General features: G+C 36.2%; 1 protein-coding gene across 3 annotated transcripts in view; it reads left to right on the forward strand.

Moving 5' to 3' along the window:
• Bcat (Branched chain amino acid transaminase) overlaps positions 1–17795 on the forward strand; it is a 111764-nt gene that overhangs the window by 34517 nt on the left and 59452 nt on the right. For all 3 annotated transcript variants that reach the window (XM_081737884.1, XM_081737886.1, XM_081737885.1), the window contains exon 3: positions 14743–14829. In XM_081737884.1, the coding sequence (XP_081594010.1) occupies positions 14743–14829 (87 nt within the window). The remainder of the gene's footprint in view (positions 1–14742; positions 14830–17795) is intronic.

Below are 17795 nucleotides of genomic sequence, written 5' to 3' on the forward strand. Positions count from 1 at the left end.
CTGTACCTTTTACTGTTTATTGTTGACTTCTTTTCCAGGTAATGTTCCAGGATTGGCCGCTGTGAGTCCCAAAACACTCTAAACATCACTTTCCCTGCAGAAGGTTGACTCTTGAACTTCTTCTTGACAGGTGATCGGAGTGCTTCCATTCCATGCTCTAGCGTTTGCTCTCTGGTTCAAAGTTATGAATCAATGTTTCATCTCCAATGATGCTTCACCTTCGTTAACATAATGGTCCAGTAGGTATTGACAGATTCTTACACGGTGCTCTTCTTGTGCTCTTTATCGAGCTATTTTCCGGAAACCATCTCGCACAGACTTTGTGAAAGTTGAGTTTGTTATGCATGATGTCATGTGCTCCCACATAATATTAGATATACAGTCTTCTGACTATAGGCATACCCAGAACGGATTAACAAATTTAGAAGACTTTAGTTGCTCAATCTTGCCAGAAAAGAATGCTATTATTATTATTATTATTATTATTATTATTATTATTATTATTATTATTATTATTATTATTATTATTATTATTATTATTATTATTATTGACAACTTGAAGTTCTTAATTTTTTTCAGCACCGAGGTTGAATGAGTAATGAATCTAAAATATAGCATGAGGTCTGCATCAAAATATAGGGGGACCACGGTGGTTCACTGATGGAGCACTTACTTCTGGTGTGTGCAGTCCCTGGTTCGATTCCTGGCCAAATAAGTTCGAGGTGGACAAGATCGTGCTCGTGGGTTTTCTCGGTGTATCCCGTTTCCTCGCACATCTTCATTCCATCAATTCTTCCATCATCATTGTCTTGGCTTAATCATCTCTCTCTCTCTCTTAACCTAAAGAGCATAAACGAGAGACGGGCATAACCTGAAAGATTTCATTTCATTTTTGAATCAAAGTATGTACTCCTACAGTGAATTGAAACTGAGTCCTGGTCTGCGAGGACTCAGTGGTAGAGCGCCTGCTTTTGACAAGTGGAGGTTTCTTATTTGAACTCAGCTCCTGCCAAGTCTGCCGTGCTAAGCGAAAAGGCCTTAACTCCATTTCACATACTTTCGAGAAAATAAGCAAAACGCGTTTTTGGCTTAGGCTGTACGTTCAAATTTGTTGTATTTCAGTAAAACTTTATTAAATATATTTTCAGGATCTAAAATTTGTGTGGTAATACAGTTAAATATTCTATTTTTGCTTATGAATTGTCACTTAAGGTCTTTTTGCTAACTTTCAGGTACACTTTTGAACATAAGGTAAACACTCATGACGTCATTACCCCTACCTATTGGTCAAACCACGTCAATTTCACTTTAGATAGATGCAGAATTGCACTACGAATATTCCCATACCAATATCTCGATTTTCGAAAAATGTGGAGTTAATGTCTTTTCGCTTAGGACGGCAGAAGTGGGCTTTGTGGTGGACAAATACCGTGTGCGTGGTTTTTTTTTTCGTGGTTTACCGGTTTCCTTCTACTTTCGTCATTTCAGTATTATTATCAATCTCATCATCATCGAATCTCCCTTACATTAACCTTGATGCATAATCGAGAGATGTTAATCTAAAAGTAATAAAATAAATTAAAGCTGAGTCTCACTCGCTGAAAGCAAGAATGCTAGTATCTGTTTTAAACTGCAGTGTTGTAAATTTAGTGGTTTTTCTCCCTAAATGTGGTGGTTTTGAATGTTTCTTGTTTGGTAGAGAAATTTTCAGTCTGTTGAATAGTGAGAAAATCTAATGGATTGTGAACCAGTTTTGGTGGAAATCTACTAATGGTATTTATATAAACGTATAGTAAACTGATCATCGATTCCGTTCGCTCTGTTTTCGACAAAGGCAAGAGTGAAGAAATCGGAATTATTCAAAGCTTATCCAAAGATTCAACCTTTATTAAGGCCTATAGGTAAGATACCACAATTACTAATGTAAAGCAAGCCGAACATTTCCACGTAAGAAAACGAAATCATCTCGTCTAATATAAACTAATTAAAGGTTGACTTTAGCGCGATCTCCGTTGGTTCTGATACTATAGCAGCATGCAAATACAAAGTGTCATTCTTCTCGATGTACGAAATTGAGCTCCTCCGTGGCTAAGCGGTTAGCGTACGCGCCTTTGGCGTGGGAGTCCCGGGTTCAATCCCCGGCGGGAGCTCATGTGGTTCGGATTCCACGTTAATCAGTAGGTCCACGTCTCATATAGCCTCGCTGCTGAACGGGACGTTAAACTCAAAATCAACTCAACTCGATGTACGAAATTGATAATTAAATTTAGATTCGCTAAAGAAAAATTGTTTGACAGTAAAATATGAGGTTAACTGAACTCTCAAGTAGGGATGAGCACGAGAGAAGATTTGTGGCTGTCTTGTCTTGAAAATGTGCTGTAAAAGTGATGTCTCGACTCGAAAAATGTATATTGCTCTATTGGAAGATCCGTGTCTCGACTCGAATTTTATCAGGAAAATCCTGTCTCAACTCGACTCGTGCGCATCCGATCTACTAATAGACTTTTCGGTGTACTTCGCTCTATGTTACTTAGAATCATATTTACACTGTTTCTATTTAAATTCGGCTTCATTATTAGCATTTAACCTTGTAACTGCCAATGACGATTTAACTCGTCGAATGAGAATTTCGCTTGTATTTGCAGTCTGACGACTTTGTTCGTCATAATAAGATTCGTATTGGGCGTGATGAATTAATTACGTATTGTATTGGACTTGGCGTGGGTACGTGAAACTCAAAGATTTCATTTCATTTCATAGTATATATATTTTTAACAAATTTACTCCCCATTCAGGTGCAACTTTCTTACTCAGAAATTCCCTAGTTAAGAGGTTAAGAGGGAAAATGTGTAAGATGAGACGTGTATATACCAATTTGATAGATTGCATTGTACTGAACAAATTGGTATAGTTAAGTGTAAATCCTCATGTGTAACGTTCCGAGAACAAAAGAGAAAAACAAATCTTGGTAAAACTAAAAATCCCGCACCATCCATTGAGATGAAACTGATGCTAAAGAATATACTAATGAAGCTTTCAAGCTATGATATTAGCACGCAGTGATGCCAGCCCGTGGGGAAAAATCCCATTTTGTGGGATTTTTTGACATTGATTTCTCAAATAAAGGGAATTTTCGTAGAAATAAGCAGAATATAGGATATGAGATTTTTCATACATTTATTTCAACAACGCTAAAAAAAAGAAAGAAAATCTTAATGGGCGGGGAGTAGATTAATGAATTTTCAATATGTGTGAAATCAGTGTTAACAGGGCCGGATTTAGAGGGTGCACCGGTACACGTGAACACCCCTCCCTTTCGTTGTAAATATACACTATCTAAAATGAGAAGCTTGCAGTGAAAATAGCAACACTTTTCCGAAACTTTCTGCCGTCATGCTTGCGGGTGGGGGTTAACAGAAAGAGAAGTTTTGCAAAAGCAATAGTTTAGGTCGATTTTCTGAAGGTGGAAGGAAAAAGATTCACCAAGCAAAATAATATAACATTTGTCAAGTAGGGAAGGAAACAGAAGCCAGGAAAAGAAAACAATTTTATTTGCACGCCATTTGCGACCCTCCGCTCTATGCCTCAGCGTTGTCAGGTGTAAAGAATATTGTCACATGTCACTTTGAAGAGTTCCAATGAGACTAGTTATTTTGGTAGTTCACTGTTAGCAAGATGATAGTACATAGAATGATTAATGAGATATTGTCCAAAATTATATTTAAAACTGAAACTTTAACTCTTGTTTAACTCTTTATTTGGCATTGTTGCTCTCAAGCGACATCGCATTCTATTGCGTCATACGCACGAAATGATCATTTAATTGACATTATAGCTTTCATACAATATTCATATACAGCTCACAGATGACGAGAAGAACCCTGAAACAGGGGAAGCGGGGAAAGGTCAACGACACGGTCAAGTCCATTTTGGGTTTTTGAGGTGTAGTCTATACTTAGATGTCGTCTGCTACTCCGGGTAGTTATCTGTGTGCTATTCCGTGGTGTCATTTGAAACCCCCGTGCGGAAAGTGGACGAGCCCATACCTACGTCACACTACTTCTGCTAGGGTTCTTCTTGTCATCTGTGAGCTGTACATGATTTGCGCGTCGCAATACTTCTAATCTTCGTCAACAGGGGACAGTCAAATTTAGTATTTTAGAAGCTTTATCTCCTACGTTTCGCGGTAATTCTTCCCTTATTTTTTATTTGCAGTTTCTTGCTCTGTAGGAAAATATTTCAACGAAACTGTTGGCAATTACTGAGAGTATTCTTATGATATTTGATTATAATAGGGCAATGCTGCTCAGTAGCTAGACATAAAACCTATTTTATGGCAATGTTGCTCTGAAATAAACATCTTTATCCTGTATTTTGTAACCAAAGTACAAAAATATTTTAAAAATTGTGAAATTATGATCAGGAAAACATTGCTCAACCTTGAAAGCAAACTAAATATTTAATGCTAATGCCAGTGGCGTATTTACGATTTTGTTTCGGGGGGTTTGTTAACTTTCGGTGGGAGGGGGCTTTGCCTGAAAATGTGAAAATTCTGAAAGATATTTCATATACTTTACTATAGTAAGATTTCGGGGGGGCTTAAGCCCGGAAGCCCCCTAAATACCCCACTGGCTAATGCTATCCATGCTTGCCAATTAAAGGCAGGGGCGGATCCAGGGGGGCGATCGCCCCCCACCCCCAGAAGATTATTTTTTTCTTATTTTATATATAAATAAAACCCATCCCAGAGTTTCGAGCTCTTAAAAGTAGCTGTAAGTAGCAGTACTACAACCCCCCCGAAAAGTCCGCCCTGAATCCGCCCCTGATTAAACGGTTAACTATACAATTTTATTCAAAGATGAAACATAAACCAGTTGATAAATTATATCGAGCTGAACAAAATTACTTATTTCAGAGTAAATTCTCGTAACGTGAATGATTTTAGAGAAAATCGTATTTTTATGGTGTCAAAAAGTACCGTATGTATTTTGTTGCCATATTGATTCACTTGACTATTTAATGCCATACTGGAATAGGTTACTTGTTTTATTTGTACTCCTATACTGTTATGAAAAATATTGCCCAGTGTTACGTAGCTAATTGCATCTATTGTGCTTTTATTATTATTATTATTATTATTATTATTATTATTATTATTATTATTATTATTATTATTATTATTATTATTATTATTATTTCTAACATTGATGCACATACAAAAAGGTGTCACTTGAAATCCCCGGCCATCTCTGTTCTAGTATGTTGGTAGCACTGAACGTTCAACGATTTTCATTTGTTATCTTTGTTGTTAGTCAGTGATGCCAACCCATGGGGAAAAATCCCATTTTGTGGGATTTTTGACATTTTTTAGGAATAGGGATAAAGGAAATTTTCTTCAAAATTAGCAGCACATATAGGATTTTTCACATATTTATTTCATTCACTCGATCAAAACTCTCTATGAGCGGGAAGTAAGATAATGACACTGGAATAAACATGAAATCAATGCTAATTGTCAAATTTTGTTATTTGAAAGTGCATCTTAGTGTGCAAGTGATTTATGCAGAAACTTCTAAATATGAAAAAAGAAGCAACGAGGAACGTAAATTGTACTCTGCAGTTTTTTAAAATCATGAACAGAAGAAAGTAAATTACCAAACACGAAACAGTCAATTTCCGAAACGTCCAATACGAAATAATTGGATAATAAATTTGTCCAGTTTCATTACCTTCAGTATAACATCAGAGCACAACAGCGTGATTCAAATACTAAATTATGACCACAAAATGTGATTGTTTTCAGCAATGATTTCAATAGTCTCTTTTAATTAAGAAAACTATTTATTAGGAAATTAGAAGATTAGAATTTTACGAGTAATTCACCCAAATATTGAAAAAAGTAAGTGATATAGTACAGTAGTTTCAGTTTTCATATTTTATGAATTTTTGAAGGTTTTGTAATTAGTAATTATAGCGCGTGGGAAATTTAGAGGCAAAATGGGAATTTCTGCCTTTCAAAATGGGATTTTATAAGATTCCAGGTTGGCATCACTGTTGTTAGCAGTCACGGAGCATCGAATAGTGCAAGATCATCATCTGGGTCTTTTCTCTACGTCACCATATTTGTAATAAGTTTTCACTATAACAACACGCTGTTTTGTCGTGATGTGCTCCGTTCCTACCCGTACAGAAACAGATGACGATCATGCGTTAGTTGGCGTTCCATGATTACTAATAACCAGAAATACGATAGATGAAAATCGTGTAACGTTCAGTGTTGCCAGCTAACTAGAACAGAAGTGACGGGCATTTAAAAAATTGCGTTCTTTAAGCGACACCCTTTGTAACAGAAATCTCAATAGATCCAATTATATTTAGTATGAGAAATTTGCTCTTCATTCAAATAATATTGGGTGAATTTCTTAAATTAAGTGGCTCAGAAATTGTATTAATATACCTATAGATTGTTTTTGTTCGATGTTTCATTTTTAGATAAAGATATCTGCTGAAATCCAAATTTTCGAGCTATTGCTATTGATATTTTGGATCGCTTAGTTGGCAACGTTGGTGCACACGTAGATCTATAGGGGAAAGTTGTACAAAATGGGGACCCTTATATATTTTAGTACATAAAACCAAAACTATCAATGATAAAACTGCTAGATGTAAATCAAAACCTTCAGTGGAATGTTGGTTACCATAAAACAGACCTTTTGTATTACAAGAAAAGAGGGACTGCGGTGGCTCAGTGGTAGAGCGTTCACCTCTGGTGCTTGGGGTCTCGGGTTTAAACTCTGCTCCCGCCAAGTGAACTTTGTGGTGGACAAACACCGTGTGCGTGGGTTTTCTCGGGGTTCTTCCGTTTCTTCCCACTTTCTTCATTCCACCATTTCATTCATCTCTCATCATCACCGTCTCCTTTAGCCTAACCGGCATAACCGTGGGACGTAAAACTCAAAAATTTCATTTAATTTCATTTCACAAGAAAAGAGTTCCGACAATGTACTCGTACTTTGGTACTTTGATGTTTGTAAATTTTTTCACGGAACAAACAACTGTCTTTCATGTAGTCTATTTCAAAAGAAAATGTGTCACTAAACAGTTACTAGATAAAGATGTGTTCGCCAACTTCGTCTTTATTCTTTAAAAATGTATTTTGGGGCTACGGAAATCGAGTTTTCCAAGAATCTCTGCTGTTCAAAGGGAAGAAAGAAAGAGTGAGAAGGGCCTATATGCATATGGTGACCTTGCAGTTGTTGTTAGCAAGGCAATATTGAAAAGAATCAGTTCGTTTCTATAGATATGCTACATTGACTTGATCCCTAGTCTTTCATTGCAAGCACTGCTATCGACTGAAGGAATTCCACTCGCTTTCTCTCGCTTAGCAACAGCTGAACCCTTATTGGCTCAACGCATGGGTGTGTGAGGGTGTGAGCGTTAGTTCGCATTTTTGCCACGGCTCAAGACATTTTGGCAGCACAATAATCATAAAAGGAGGTTCCAAAAAATCTTTAGTTCAAGGGTTAAGACGGAATGGACATATTTGAGACCAAGAAATCACTGGGCTCGACAAAAATAACAAAACACACGACATCTCATCGTCTATTTTGAATCATTCACCGCCGTTCCCAATAGGATTAACTACAACAAGAAACCTCTGTTTAATACCACTCACTTCTAGCCGCAATTGGCATCAAAGAAAGCGGCGATCAATGGATTTCGAAAAAAATAAAGAAAAAAGGAAGAAAGAGGGGTAAAAATAAAGATTTTCCTTTGTCGTTTTGGTTTCATTCAAACTAAAATTATTTGAGGGAAAAATTTTGACATGAGAAAGTGGAAAACAATAGTAAAGATTTGTAGCGTGTGACTATGTCACAGGAATCTTGATGTTTAATCAATTAGAGCAGTTAAGAAGATTTGCTTAAGTTAGACGTGTTTAGGGTGTCCAAATAAGACATAATTGCAATTGCTAAATGTCGGAAAATGTTTTACAAAAGTGGTTAAAGCGGAAAACGACAAGTGTTTTAATTTCGGTGAGGAAAATGTGCAAACAAAGAAACCAAAAACAACAACAGAAAAATCTAAACAACAAATTAATGCAGATAAAGGCTCGAAAATGTTTTAGAGTAGAACATGAGTAGAACGAAAGAAAGACGAAGAAATATCTAAAGAAACCAGCTCTTCAGAGAAAAATGTTATTATTAAAAGTAAACCTTCCGGCGCAACACACACACACACACATCTTTCTATCTATCTATCTATCTATCTATCTATCTATCTATCTATATATATATATATATATATATATATATATATATATATATATATATATATATATATATATATCATCTATCTATAAAACAACATTATGGCCCCTCCCAAACAAAAGTTCTCGCTACGCTACTGGCTCCATTTCTGATATTCAGTAGGCTATAATCACTGACCTGAACAAGCTTATATAACAAGACTTCCAGAAAGGGGTCTTCCAGCTCTACATCCGTGCCACTACGTGTATCGAAAGAGAGAGAGGGATATGGAATAATAACATTTTGCTAGGGTTGTTTTGTCTTTTATTTCTTTTTCGTGCCGCCAGTGTCAGAACTTAGTGGATAGACTGTATACTAGGACTGAAATAGTAGAGACCCAAAGTAGAGATAACACTTACAGGTTCATATTTACTTGAAACTAGTAATTGACAATTTTTAAATCTAACTGTTAAAGAGATATGTTCAGTTTCAATTACTTATTACAAGTATGTGACTTTGATCTTCATGTTATGCCACTCACATGAAGATCAAATTTGATGCAAGGGTTCTAATTAAAAAAAAAAAAACTTCTTGATAAACTTATTGTTTATGTAGATTTCTTCGTTTATTTCCTTATATAAGAACGGCAGATTTAATTATTCTTTTGTGTATACCCGATACTAATTATAAGAGACTACCTCTTAGGCACTCATAACTAAGAAATAGTTTCGTTGTAACTTGCATCATCTGTGCAAAAGTTGTTATTATTAAAGATTTAAGGAATTAATTAGTATGTAGTCATTAAGATACATTCAAACGCAAATGCATCCACATATAATGTTAATAAGTATGATGTAATTGCTCTTATTGAAGGAGAATCCCCTCCTCCTCCCAAAAAGAACTTTTTCCCATATTACCACATCTTCATCCAATGGCAGATTCAGCGGGGGCAATCGTCCCCCCCCCCCAGAAGAGGAAACTTTCGTATTTTATATATAAATAAAACCCATCCCAGAGTTCGGAGCTCTTAAAAGTAGTTCTTAAAAGTGGCAGCATATTATAACCCACTGCCCCCTCCAGAAGTCCATCCTGGATCCTCCCCTGTCTTCATCTACTGTTTAACTAAGGCATGATTCAGCATAAGTGTCGTGTGGTGTAACGCCATGCCAACACGGAACAAATTACACGAGAAGCGCCATCTATAGGTCCTTGTAAAGTGTGTTTATTAGTTTCTACCCAGCTAGTTGTAGTGTAAGAGTGGGTGCAGAATGAAGCATGAAGAGTCAAAATACCTGAACAAGGCGATAAGTAAGTTTTTCCAGAGCTAAAACGGCAATTGAAAAGCAACTTTAGAGCATTTCCGGAAGAAAGGTGTGTCTGACAGGACAACCCAGAGAGCCATAAAACGTTTCGTGGATACTGGAAGCACTGATCTAAAGCCGTCATACCGACCGAAACCAAACACCAAGCTAGATGCAAGGCTCAAGAGACTATTGGTCCAAAATCCATCATGCTCAGAACGTGAGTTGACAAAGCGCATGGGAATGTCGCAATCTACAGTGAATCGAGCAAAAGAGAGGCTTGGGATTGTCACTAGGAAGAAGCAGCATAAACCGAAGTACGTGAAAAATCAAGTGGAGCGAGTCAAAAGGGGCACAAGAAAACTCTACAAGATTAGTGTTCCTACTGGCGGAGAACATTTTTTTGTAATGGATGACGAAATATACGTGTTCGCGGATCCCAAAGAGATGGCTGGAACTGAGTACTAGAGCTTAGTTCCAGGACATGCTATCCCATACGAAGCCCGAGTGCAACAAAAAACGAAATTTCCAGTTAAATACTTGGTTTGGCAAACCATTTCTGAAGATGGTGATGTGTCCGAACTATTCATTACCAGCGGTACCTTGAACCAGGATATATATATAGAGAAGAGTGCATCAAGAAACGGCTGTTGCCATTTTTGGGGAAGAAGAGGACCATGGGTAATGTATTATTTTGGCCAGACCTGGCAACTTCACATTATGCGAGTACAGTGACCTAGCTTTTAGAGGACAGCAACATCAACTTCGTTCCCAAAAACATTAACCCCCCAAATGTGCCTCAAAATCGACCTATCGAAAGATATTGGGCACTACGCAAAGCTGAATACAAGAAAAGGAAGACGCCTCCAAAGAATTTGAATAGTTTCAAGCGCGTGTGGGCAACCATTTTCAAGCGAGTGGCAGAAAAGGCTGTGTATGAGGTTCCGCAGCAAGCTGGTGGAGACCTACAGGCATGGACCCATGTCAACCAAGTTGTAACATTTTCTTGCAGCTTTTTGTACCTTCTGTTCGTGCAAGAAAGAATAATAGTTTATCGTGAGTATGGCGCTTTCTATCTTGATTACAATTTTGCGACACTTATGCTGAATCACACCCTACAATTTTGTGATCCAAGTTCAGAGGCGGCTCGTGAGGAAAGAGGTAAGGTTAAATTTACATCAAAGTTGCACCACCCGAGCGTGATGTAATGTCACGTGGTATTATCATAGAGCAAAGATGGAATAAAACGAGCCCTGCGGGGCTTCTGGACTATTTACCACTTGAGATTACGCCACGATCGGATGCTATAACTTCTGTGTAAATTTAACTACACCTGTGAAGAAAGTCATTCTGGTATATTAAAAAATATATATAAAGTTCTTTTGTTTCAATCTAAAAGAAGAAAACTTTCTTAATAAGGACTAGCTCAGGAGAGTAATACTCCCGGAAATAGGAACGGAAAACACAGTTCTGATTGGTTGGCGTTATCTATGTCTTGCCACGTTTCATTCAAATAGCAGAAATCAGACGATTGTTGTTGTCGGTCCTCGTGGCCGAGTGGGCTAGCGCTATATGCTAGTAACGAAAATCTATTTTGGCGTGAGTTCAAACCCGGCCCGAGGAAAGTTTTTTTAAACAATTTTTTTACATTTTTATAACACTTTTTAAATTAAAATAATACGAAAATAATACTCAAAAATGTGATTTACTTACTTTTGTGGTGCAGATAAGTAGTAGTAGTAGTAGTAGGAACGGGTTAGAAGCCCCGCAGGGCTCGTTTTGTTGCCCTTGTACTCCATGATATAAGGCTCGTTTTGTTCCCCTTGTACTAAATGATATAGATTTTGTGACCAACTTAAAACAACTGACTAGGATAGCGCGTAAAACAGCTGGCTAAAGTAGCGCGCGAAAAAACGTACTTCCGGGAGTATTACTCTCCCGAGCGGGTTGTTCTTAATATACTAATGATTGTATGCAACAATTAACACATTAAATAACCCTTACTCCTTTAACTTTAAATAATAAAACTATATAATTTTTACCAGTGTAATTTCCCTCACTAGTTGTCTCGGTCCAGGTTCATGACGCAAATTAATTTACCATACAACTATACTAATTTTATATGTTTCCAATATTTCAGCTTTTATTTTTACTCCATAGTGTCAGTTGCCTCGCTGCTTCTTCTTTCTTCAACACCCTCCCGACATCCTCGAAATGTTAAAAATTCCTTTTATCCAGCAACCTGTTTATGGCGAGTATTCGTGTAAGAATAACTTTCGAAGTTTTTTTCTTCCTTTGCTGTAACCTTTTGTGCTCCATCGTCGATTGCCTTTTCTCGGTTGATTCGGATTTACAAAGTTTTCCATCGCTTAAAGCTGTCGAGATACACTGCAATAGACGCGTGGTCTGTTATTTTCGGATTTACCTTCCATCACTTACTGAAACCGTCTGTCGAGCTAAAGGCAGGTTTGATAGTCCGTATGGATGGTATCAGTTTGCTGAAAAGTAAAGCAGAGTTTCTTTTAAAGGAGAGTAAAGCATTTATAAACGCAGAATCTTATTTCCATTTGGCAGAGTACTGTAAGACCAATTTCGAGTCAATGTTCTCGTTTTACTTTGGTTGAATCTCCTCGACGAGCAACTTAGGGAAACCGTAATCCAAATGTTGAAATACGCTACAGCTCTGACGAACAAACTTATCGTTTAATTTATTGCGGTCAGCCATGGACTTCCATTAAGTCAACGATAGGTGTTTGAGTAGTTACTTCTTCTTCTGAGTCACCCGAGCAATTATCTTGAGATCTGTATTCCTTGCTAACTATATACTTTTTCCCTGAGATCGACGTTCTTTTAGGTTCATTATTGTCACCTGGACGTTCGTATTCTCTTTCTTAATTACCACATGTTATGTCTTCCAAATTTTCAACATTGATCGCGCTAAGACTTTGGCTTTGACTCACTCCAGTTCCTGAAGAAAAGCGTTTGTCATACACCCTAGTTCTGCTTTTCCTCCCTTTTCTTTTAGTAAATTCGTTTAATCTAAAGTAACATAACCTTAACGTTACAAATGCCCTAAGTCCGTAGTTTGTTCATTATCATAAGACATTACCATTTCCTAGTGAGAATGGAGTGAAAGTTAAACACTAATTGAATAACGTTTAATTAAAGGTAGTCTTGCATTGGATGTAGGATAGCTCAGTGATAGAGCATTCACCTCTGGTGCTTGGGGTTCCGGGTTCGATCCCAGCCCCAGCCAAGTGAACTTTGTGGTGGACAAACACCGTGTGCGTGGGTTTTCTCGGGGTTCTCCCGTTTCCTCCCATTTTCTTCATTCCACCATTTCATTCATTTCTCATCTTCACCGTCTCCTTTAGCCTAACCGGCATAACCGTGAAACGTAAAACTCAAAGATTTCATTTTCGGATGTAGGATAAAACCAAGTGAAGTACGCTTGTATTATTCAATTACAGTTTAGCTTTAATTAATAAGAGTAACCACCAATTTAGTCACATTCATTAACATAAAATTCACATTTAATACACAACACTTATTATATTCAACTGCAAGCTGAAACCAGATTCTAAGTTGGCTAGTGAGATCTGCGTGCAGGTAGTAACAGAACATAACACGAATTACTGACGAGCCTATCAACGTTCACTTTCGTTAAGCCGTAGAATTTTGAACCATTGAATATAGGCGTCGATTTTAAATTCTGCCAATAGTAAAAATTTTCAATATTTTCTAAAATTTGACTCCCCATTTTGCCGCCCCTTGCAGATTGCCGCTCAGGGCGGTCCTCTCATTCGCTACGCCACTAACTACAGCATGGATATTATAATAAAAAGGCCTTGTGTTCATCTTAAACACAAACTAAATACAACCTTCTTACAAGGCTGTCTATAATGTTTATTATAAATTACCTAGAAATGTTACAGTTTCGGAAGGAAGTACGGTATATCACTTCCTTCTTCAGACTACTACTTCAACTGAAATCATAAATAACATTACATTATTTGTTATCTCTATCAATCTATGGTAGTAGTAGTACCAATGATTGGTAGAGATAACAAATGATGTAATGTTATTTATGATTTCAATTGGAGTAGTAGTCTGAAGAAGGAAGTGATATACTTCCGAAACTGTAACATTTCTAGTTAATTTATAATTAAGATTATAGACAGCCTTGTAAGAAAGTTGTATTTAGTTTGTGTGTAACTACAGCACTATAGATATCCAAAATGCCTTACCACACTAACAGCACAACTGACACGGTTGTGGTAATGCACATCCAAAATACCTTAGTTCTGGATACTATGATCATGATATGATGTATTTCGAAGAAAGTTCTGGATACTAAGATCATGATATGGTGTATTTCGAAGAAAGTTCTGGATACTATGATCATATTATGTATTTCGAATAAAGTTCTGGATACTATGATCATGATATGATGTATTTCGAAGAAAGTTCTGGATATTATGTTCACGAAATGATATATTTCGAAGAAAATTCTGGATACTAAAATATTATCATGATATGAGGTATTTCGAAGAAAGTTCTGGATACTATGATCATGGTATAATGTATTGCGAATAAAGTTCTGGATATTAAGATCACGATATGATGTATTTCGAATAAAGTTCTGAATACAATTATCATGATATGATGTATTTCAAATAAGTAGAATGAAAGCCACAAGGGATTGAAAATTTGACATTTTTTAAGCTCCTTATTTTGAGAAAATACTTAGATAAGTATATCTAAATAGTTATGATTTGCAATAGACAAACAAATCATTTTGCCGTTTACAGCAATTTGATAACTGTTCGGGTAAACACTGGTAAAATTTGAAAAATTGCTTTGAAAAATGGCGTATTTGTGGAAAATGTTTAAAACGGTTGTTGTTTCTTTTTGTTTTTATAACATTACAGCAACATTAGTGTAATTACAACTTCTTGCAATTATGTAATTTTAATTGGACAGGATGGGCACTTTCTCAGGTCTAGAAGTTGCCGGAATTTTTCATGTCAATCCGAAGTCGAAATTACACCGTATGAACAGAAATTTTTAAGTGTAGATCACAGAAAGGTTGTTTATATAATTAATTATATAGATTAGTTTAAAGTGTTTTAAATACGAGTTGCACAGCATACATTAATTCACTGTGTAGTTATAGCTCATGTTTTTCTTTACAGTTCTTATCATGCGTCTTCAAAGGTATCCAAAGAACCCAAAAGCGTACGTTATTCCATCCGTGTTGTATTGCTTTGAACTCGTTTAAGGTAAGTTTAATAATAATTACTATTTTTAAATATATATATATTATGTTAAGTGGTTGCTTCATTCGTGGCTGAAACAGCAGTGTTTGTTCATGTAATAACCACTAAAGAAGATGGGAAGTTCCCATTGAAAATTTCGGCATTATTATATATTCAGACACCACTCCTGAGCGTAATTATTTAAAGATTGATTTCATGTGTAACTTTAGTTCATTCAGTAGATAAAAATGAGTATGTCTGGGATATCTTTTAGCATAAAAACAATGCATTCAGCTTTGTTGCGCTATAAAGTAATAATAATAATAATAATAATAATAATAATAATAATAATAATAATAATAATAATAATAATAATAATAATAATAATAATAATAATAATAATAATAATAATAAATAATAATAATAATAGTAATGCTTTTTCATATATTTCGGAAACTCACGGTTTCCTTCGTCTGTTAAACGTCAGAACACGAAAATAAGTAGATTATAATTCATACAAAATCACACCAGTGACTATCGTCTCCCTTAGCCTAAAAGATATAATTGTGAGAAGTTAAACTGAATAATGTCATGTTATGACCAGTGAGTATGAAAAAAAATAAATTAACTTCCGAACTGAAAGATTGCATTTCATTTCGGCATCTAGTGTAGTGTTTTATTCTATATGTTTTTGTGATACATACATTTTTATTAAATTTTAAGAACATATTGTAATTGCACTCTACGAAAGTATATCTGACCTTAAGACTTTTTTTAATTAGAGAAGGGCATGTGTAGTGGTATGGTGTGAACTCATTAATATATATATATATATATATATATATATATATATATATATATATATATATATATATATATATATATATATATATATATATATATATTATTTCATATATGGAAGGAGCAGTGGCTTCCTCAAAATACCTAAATAAACGAGGGTCGTTCCGAAAGTAATGCCTGCTATGTTTTTCATGGAAACTAATGGAGATAGATAAATAAGAACAGCACAGATAAACTGAGCAATATTTCAGCTACAGACTGTCATTTTCCCACTAAGTTCCCACCATTCGTTATGCACTTTTGCCAACGATGAACGAAAATTTGCATGCTGCGCTTGTGAAAATCGGAACCAGCTGAGGCTAACCACTTCCTTACAGCTTTGACAACAGCTTCCGAGTTTTGAAAATGTTTGCCACGTTCAGCTTTGTACACAATTCTCTGATCTTATCCGGTGATCAGCACAAATGAGTTGATCAAAATAGCGAGGGATGACAGCTGTGCAGGGTCGACCGGGCCATGGCTTGTCATGAACATCCTTTTCACCACCTTGAAAATGCAGTATTCCTCGCCTCACATTGCTTACGTCTGTTGTATCGTCTCCATAAACCTTTACCAAACGTCGATGGATTTCAATCGGCGCAATTCCTTCAGCAGTGAGGAATTCAATCACACATCGTTTTTTTATACACACGTCCATATCAGGCTTCATTTCGGAACACTCTTATGCTGGCGCCAACTACCGGAGAACAACGGGACCAGCTGCAAATAAACAGGAGGCATTAATTTCGGAACGACCCTCGTATTCTAGTGGTTAGAGCGTTGGACTCATGTCCGCGAAGTCTCGGGTTTGATTCCTGGCCGGCGTTTCCCAATTTTCAGCGTTCACCCAGCATTGTTATGCAAACTGGGGAGTCATGTGAATAAAAGACGACGACCACTAGGTCTAGAAAGCTCCGGATGCGCCTGTTAGGGTCAGGATGACCCAGCGTGCTGAATGCGTGTTCGCCGCTAGGCTAGACGGAGTTCAGACGGTCGCTAGCAGATGGCGCTGGAGTAGGCTTAGGCTCACAATGGTCTGTTACGCCACGTGATTTGGTTTATATATATATATATATATATACAGGGGCGGATCCAGGATATGATCAAGGGAGGGGCTGAACCATATTTTGCCGTTTTATCCAGTGTAAAGCAGGATTGAAGCCCATTTTATCCCGTGTATATTTGAGCGTCAAGGGGGGGCTATAGCCCCTATAGCCCTCCCCTTGCATCCGCCACTGTATATATATATATATATTGTGCAATATAAGTAAGTTCATTGTTAATTTATTAAGAAAAATACCTTTAAAATAACAAGAGAAAGAAGAAAGAAAAAATGACTTTGGTAAACTTTGCTCACTACAGAAAATGTACTGTATCTTAACTATTCTTTGTGCTAATAAACATTTTGCCCTCAGAAGTTTAAGAATATTCGAAAACTTCCCAAGCTATGTGGTCTCATTGGACTATGGATTACTTTCGCATACTCAGAATGACCAGTAGTGGCGCTACAGGAGACTAGGAGGGGCGACCACCACCCCAATAATTTTCTCGCTCACCTCTCCCCCATTTTTCTATATACAACTAGTAAATAATAATAATAATAATAATAATAATAATAATAATAATAATAATAATAATAATAATAATAATAATACGTACAACCGATAATAATAATATTCAAAGTATAACAAGTGTGATTGCCTCGCCTCCCCAAATTTTTTCTTGCCTCCTCTCTTGTTCCCCCTACTATTACGAGCCTAGCGCCGTAATACTGAGGATGACGTTAAGCAGCCGTTGAAACGGATACGAATAAGTTAATAACTCAGATGCTTAAGTTAATTCAAGATTAGTATTTTTAGGTAAAATTAACATTTGTTTATAGTTTATAATGCATTCAATAACTATATCTTCAGTAATTACATTTAACCACTTTCTTCATTCAATATAGAAAGCACTTGTCATAGTTGACTTCGATAATAATTTTATATAAATTATTTACTTAAATATTTACTTATATTGTTGTAGAAACATTTAATATATGAAGATTATATTTTTTTAAAAAATCTTATTGAAAAATATGTTCATATTATGGTTGAGATTCCCTAGTCAGTAACGTTAATGTGATTCATAAAGGAAGAAAGAGCATTCTT

Source organism: Thermobia domestica, chromosome 14 (assembly GCF_964235325.1).
Source record: "Thermobia domestica chromosome 14, izTheDome1.hap1.1, whole genome shotgun sequence".
In the NCBI taxonomy this organism is placed as follows: domain Eukaryota; kingdom Metazoa; phylum Arthropoda; class Insecta; order Zygentoma; family Lepismatidae; genus Thermobia; species Thermobia domestica.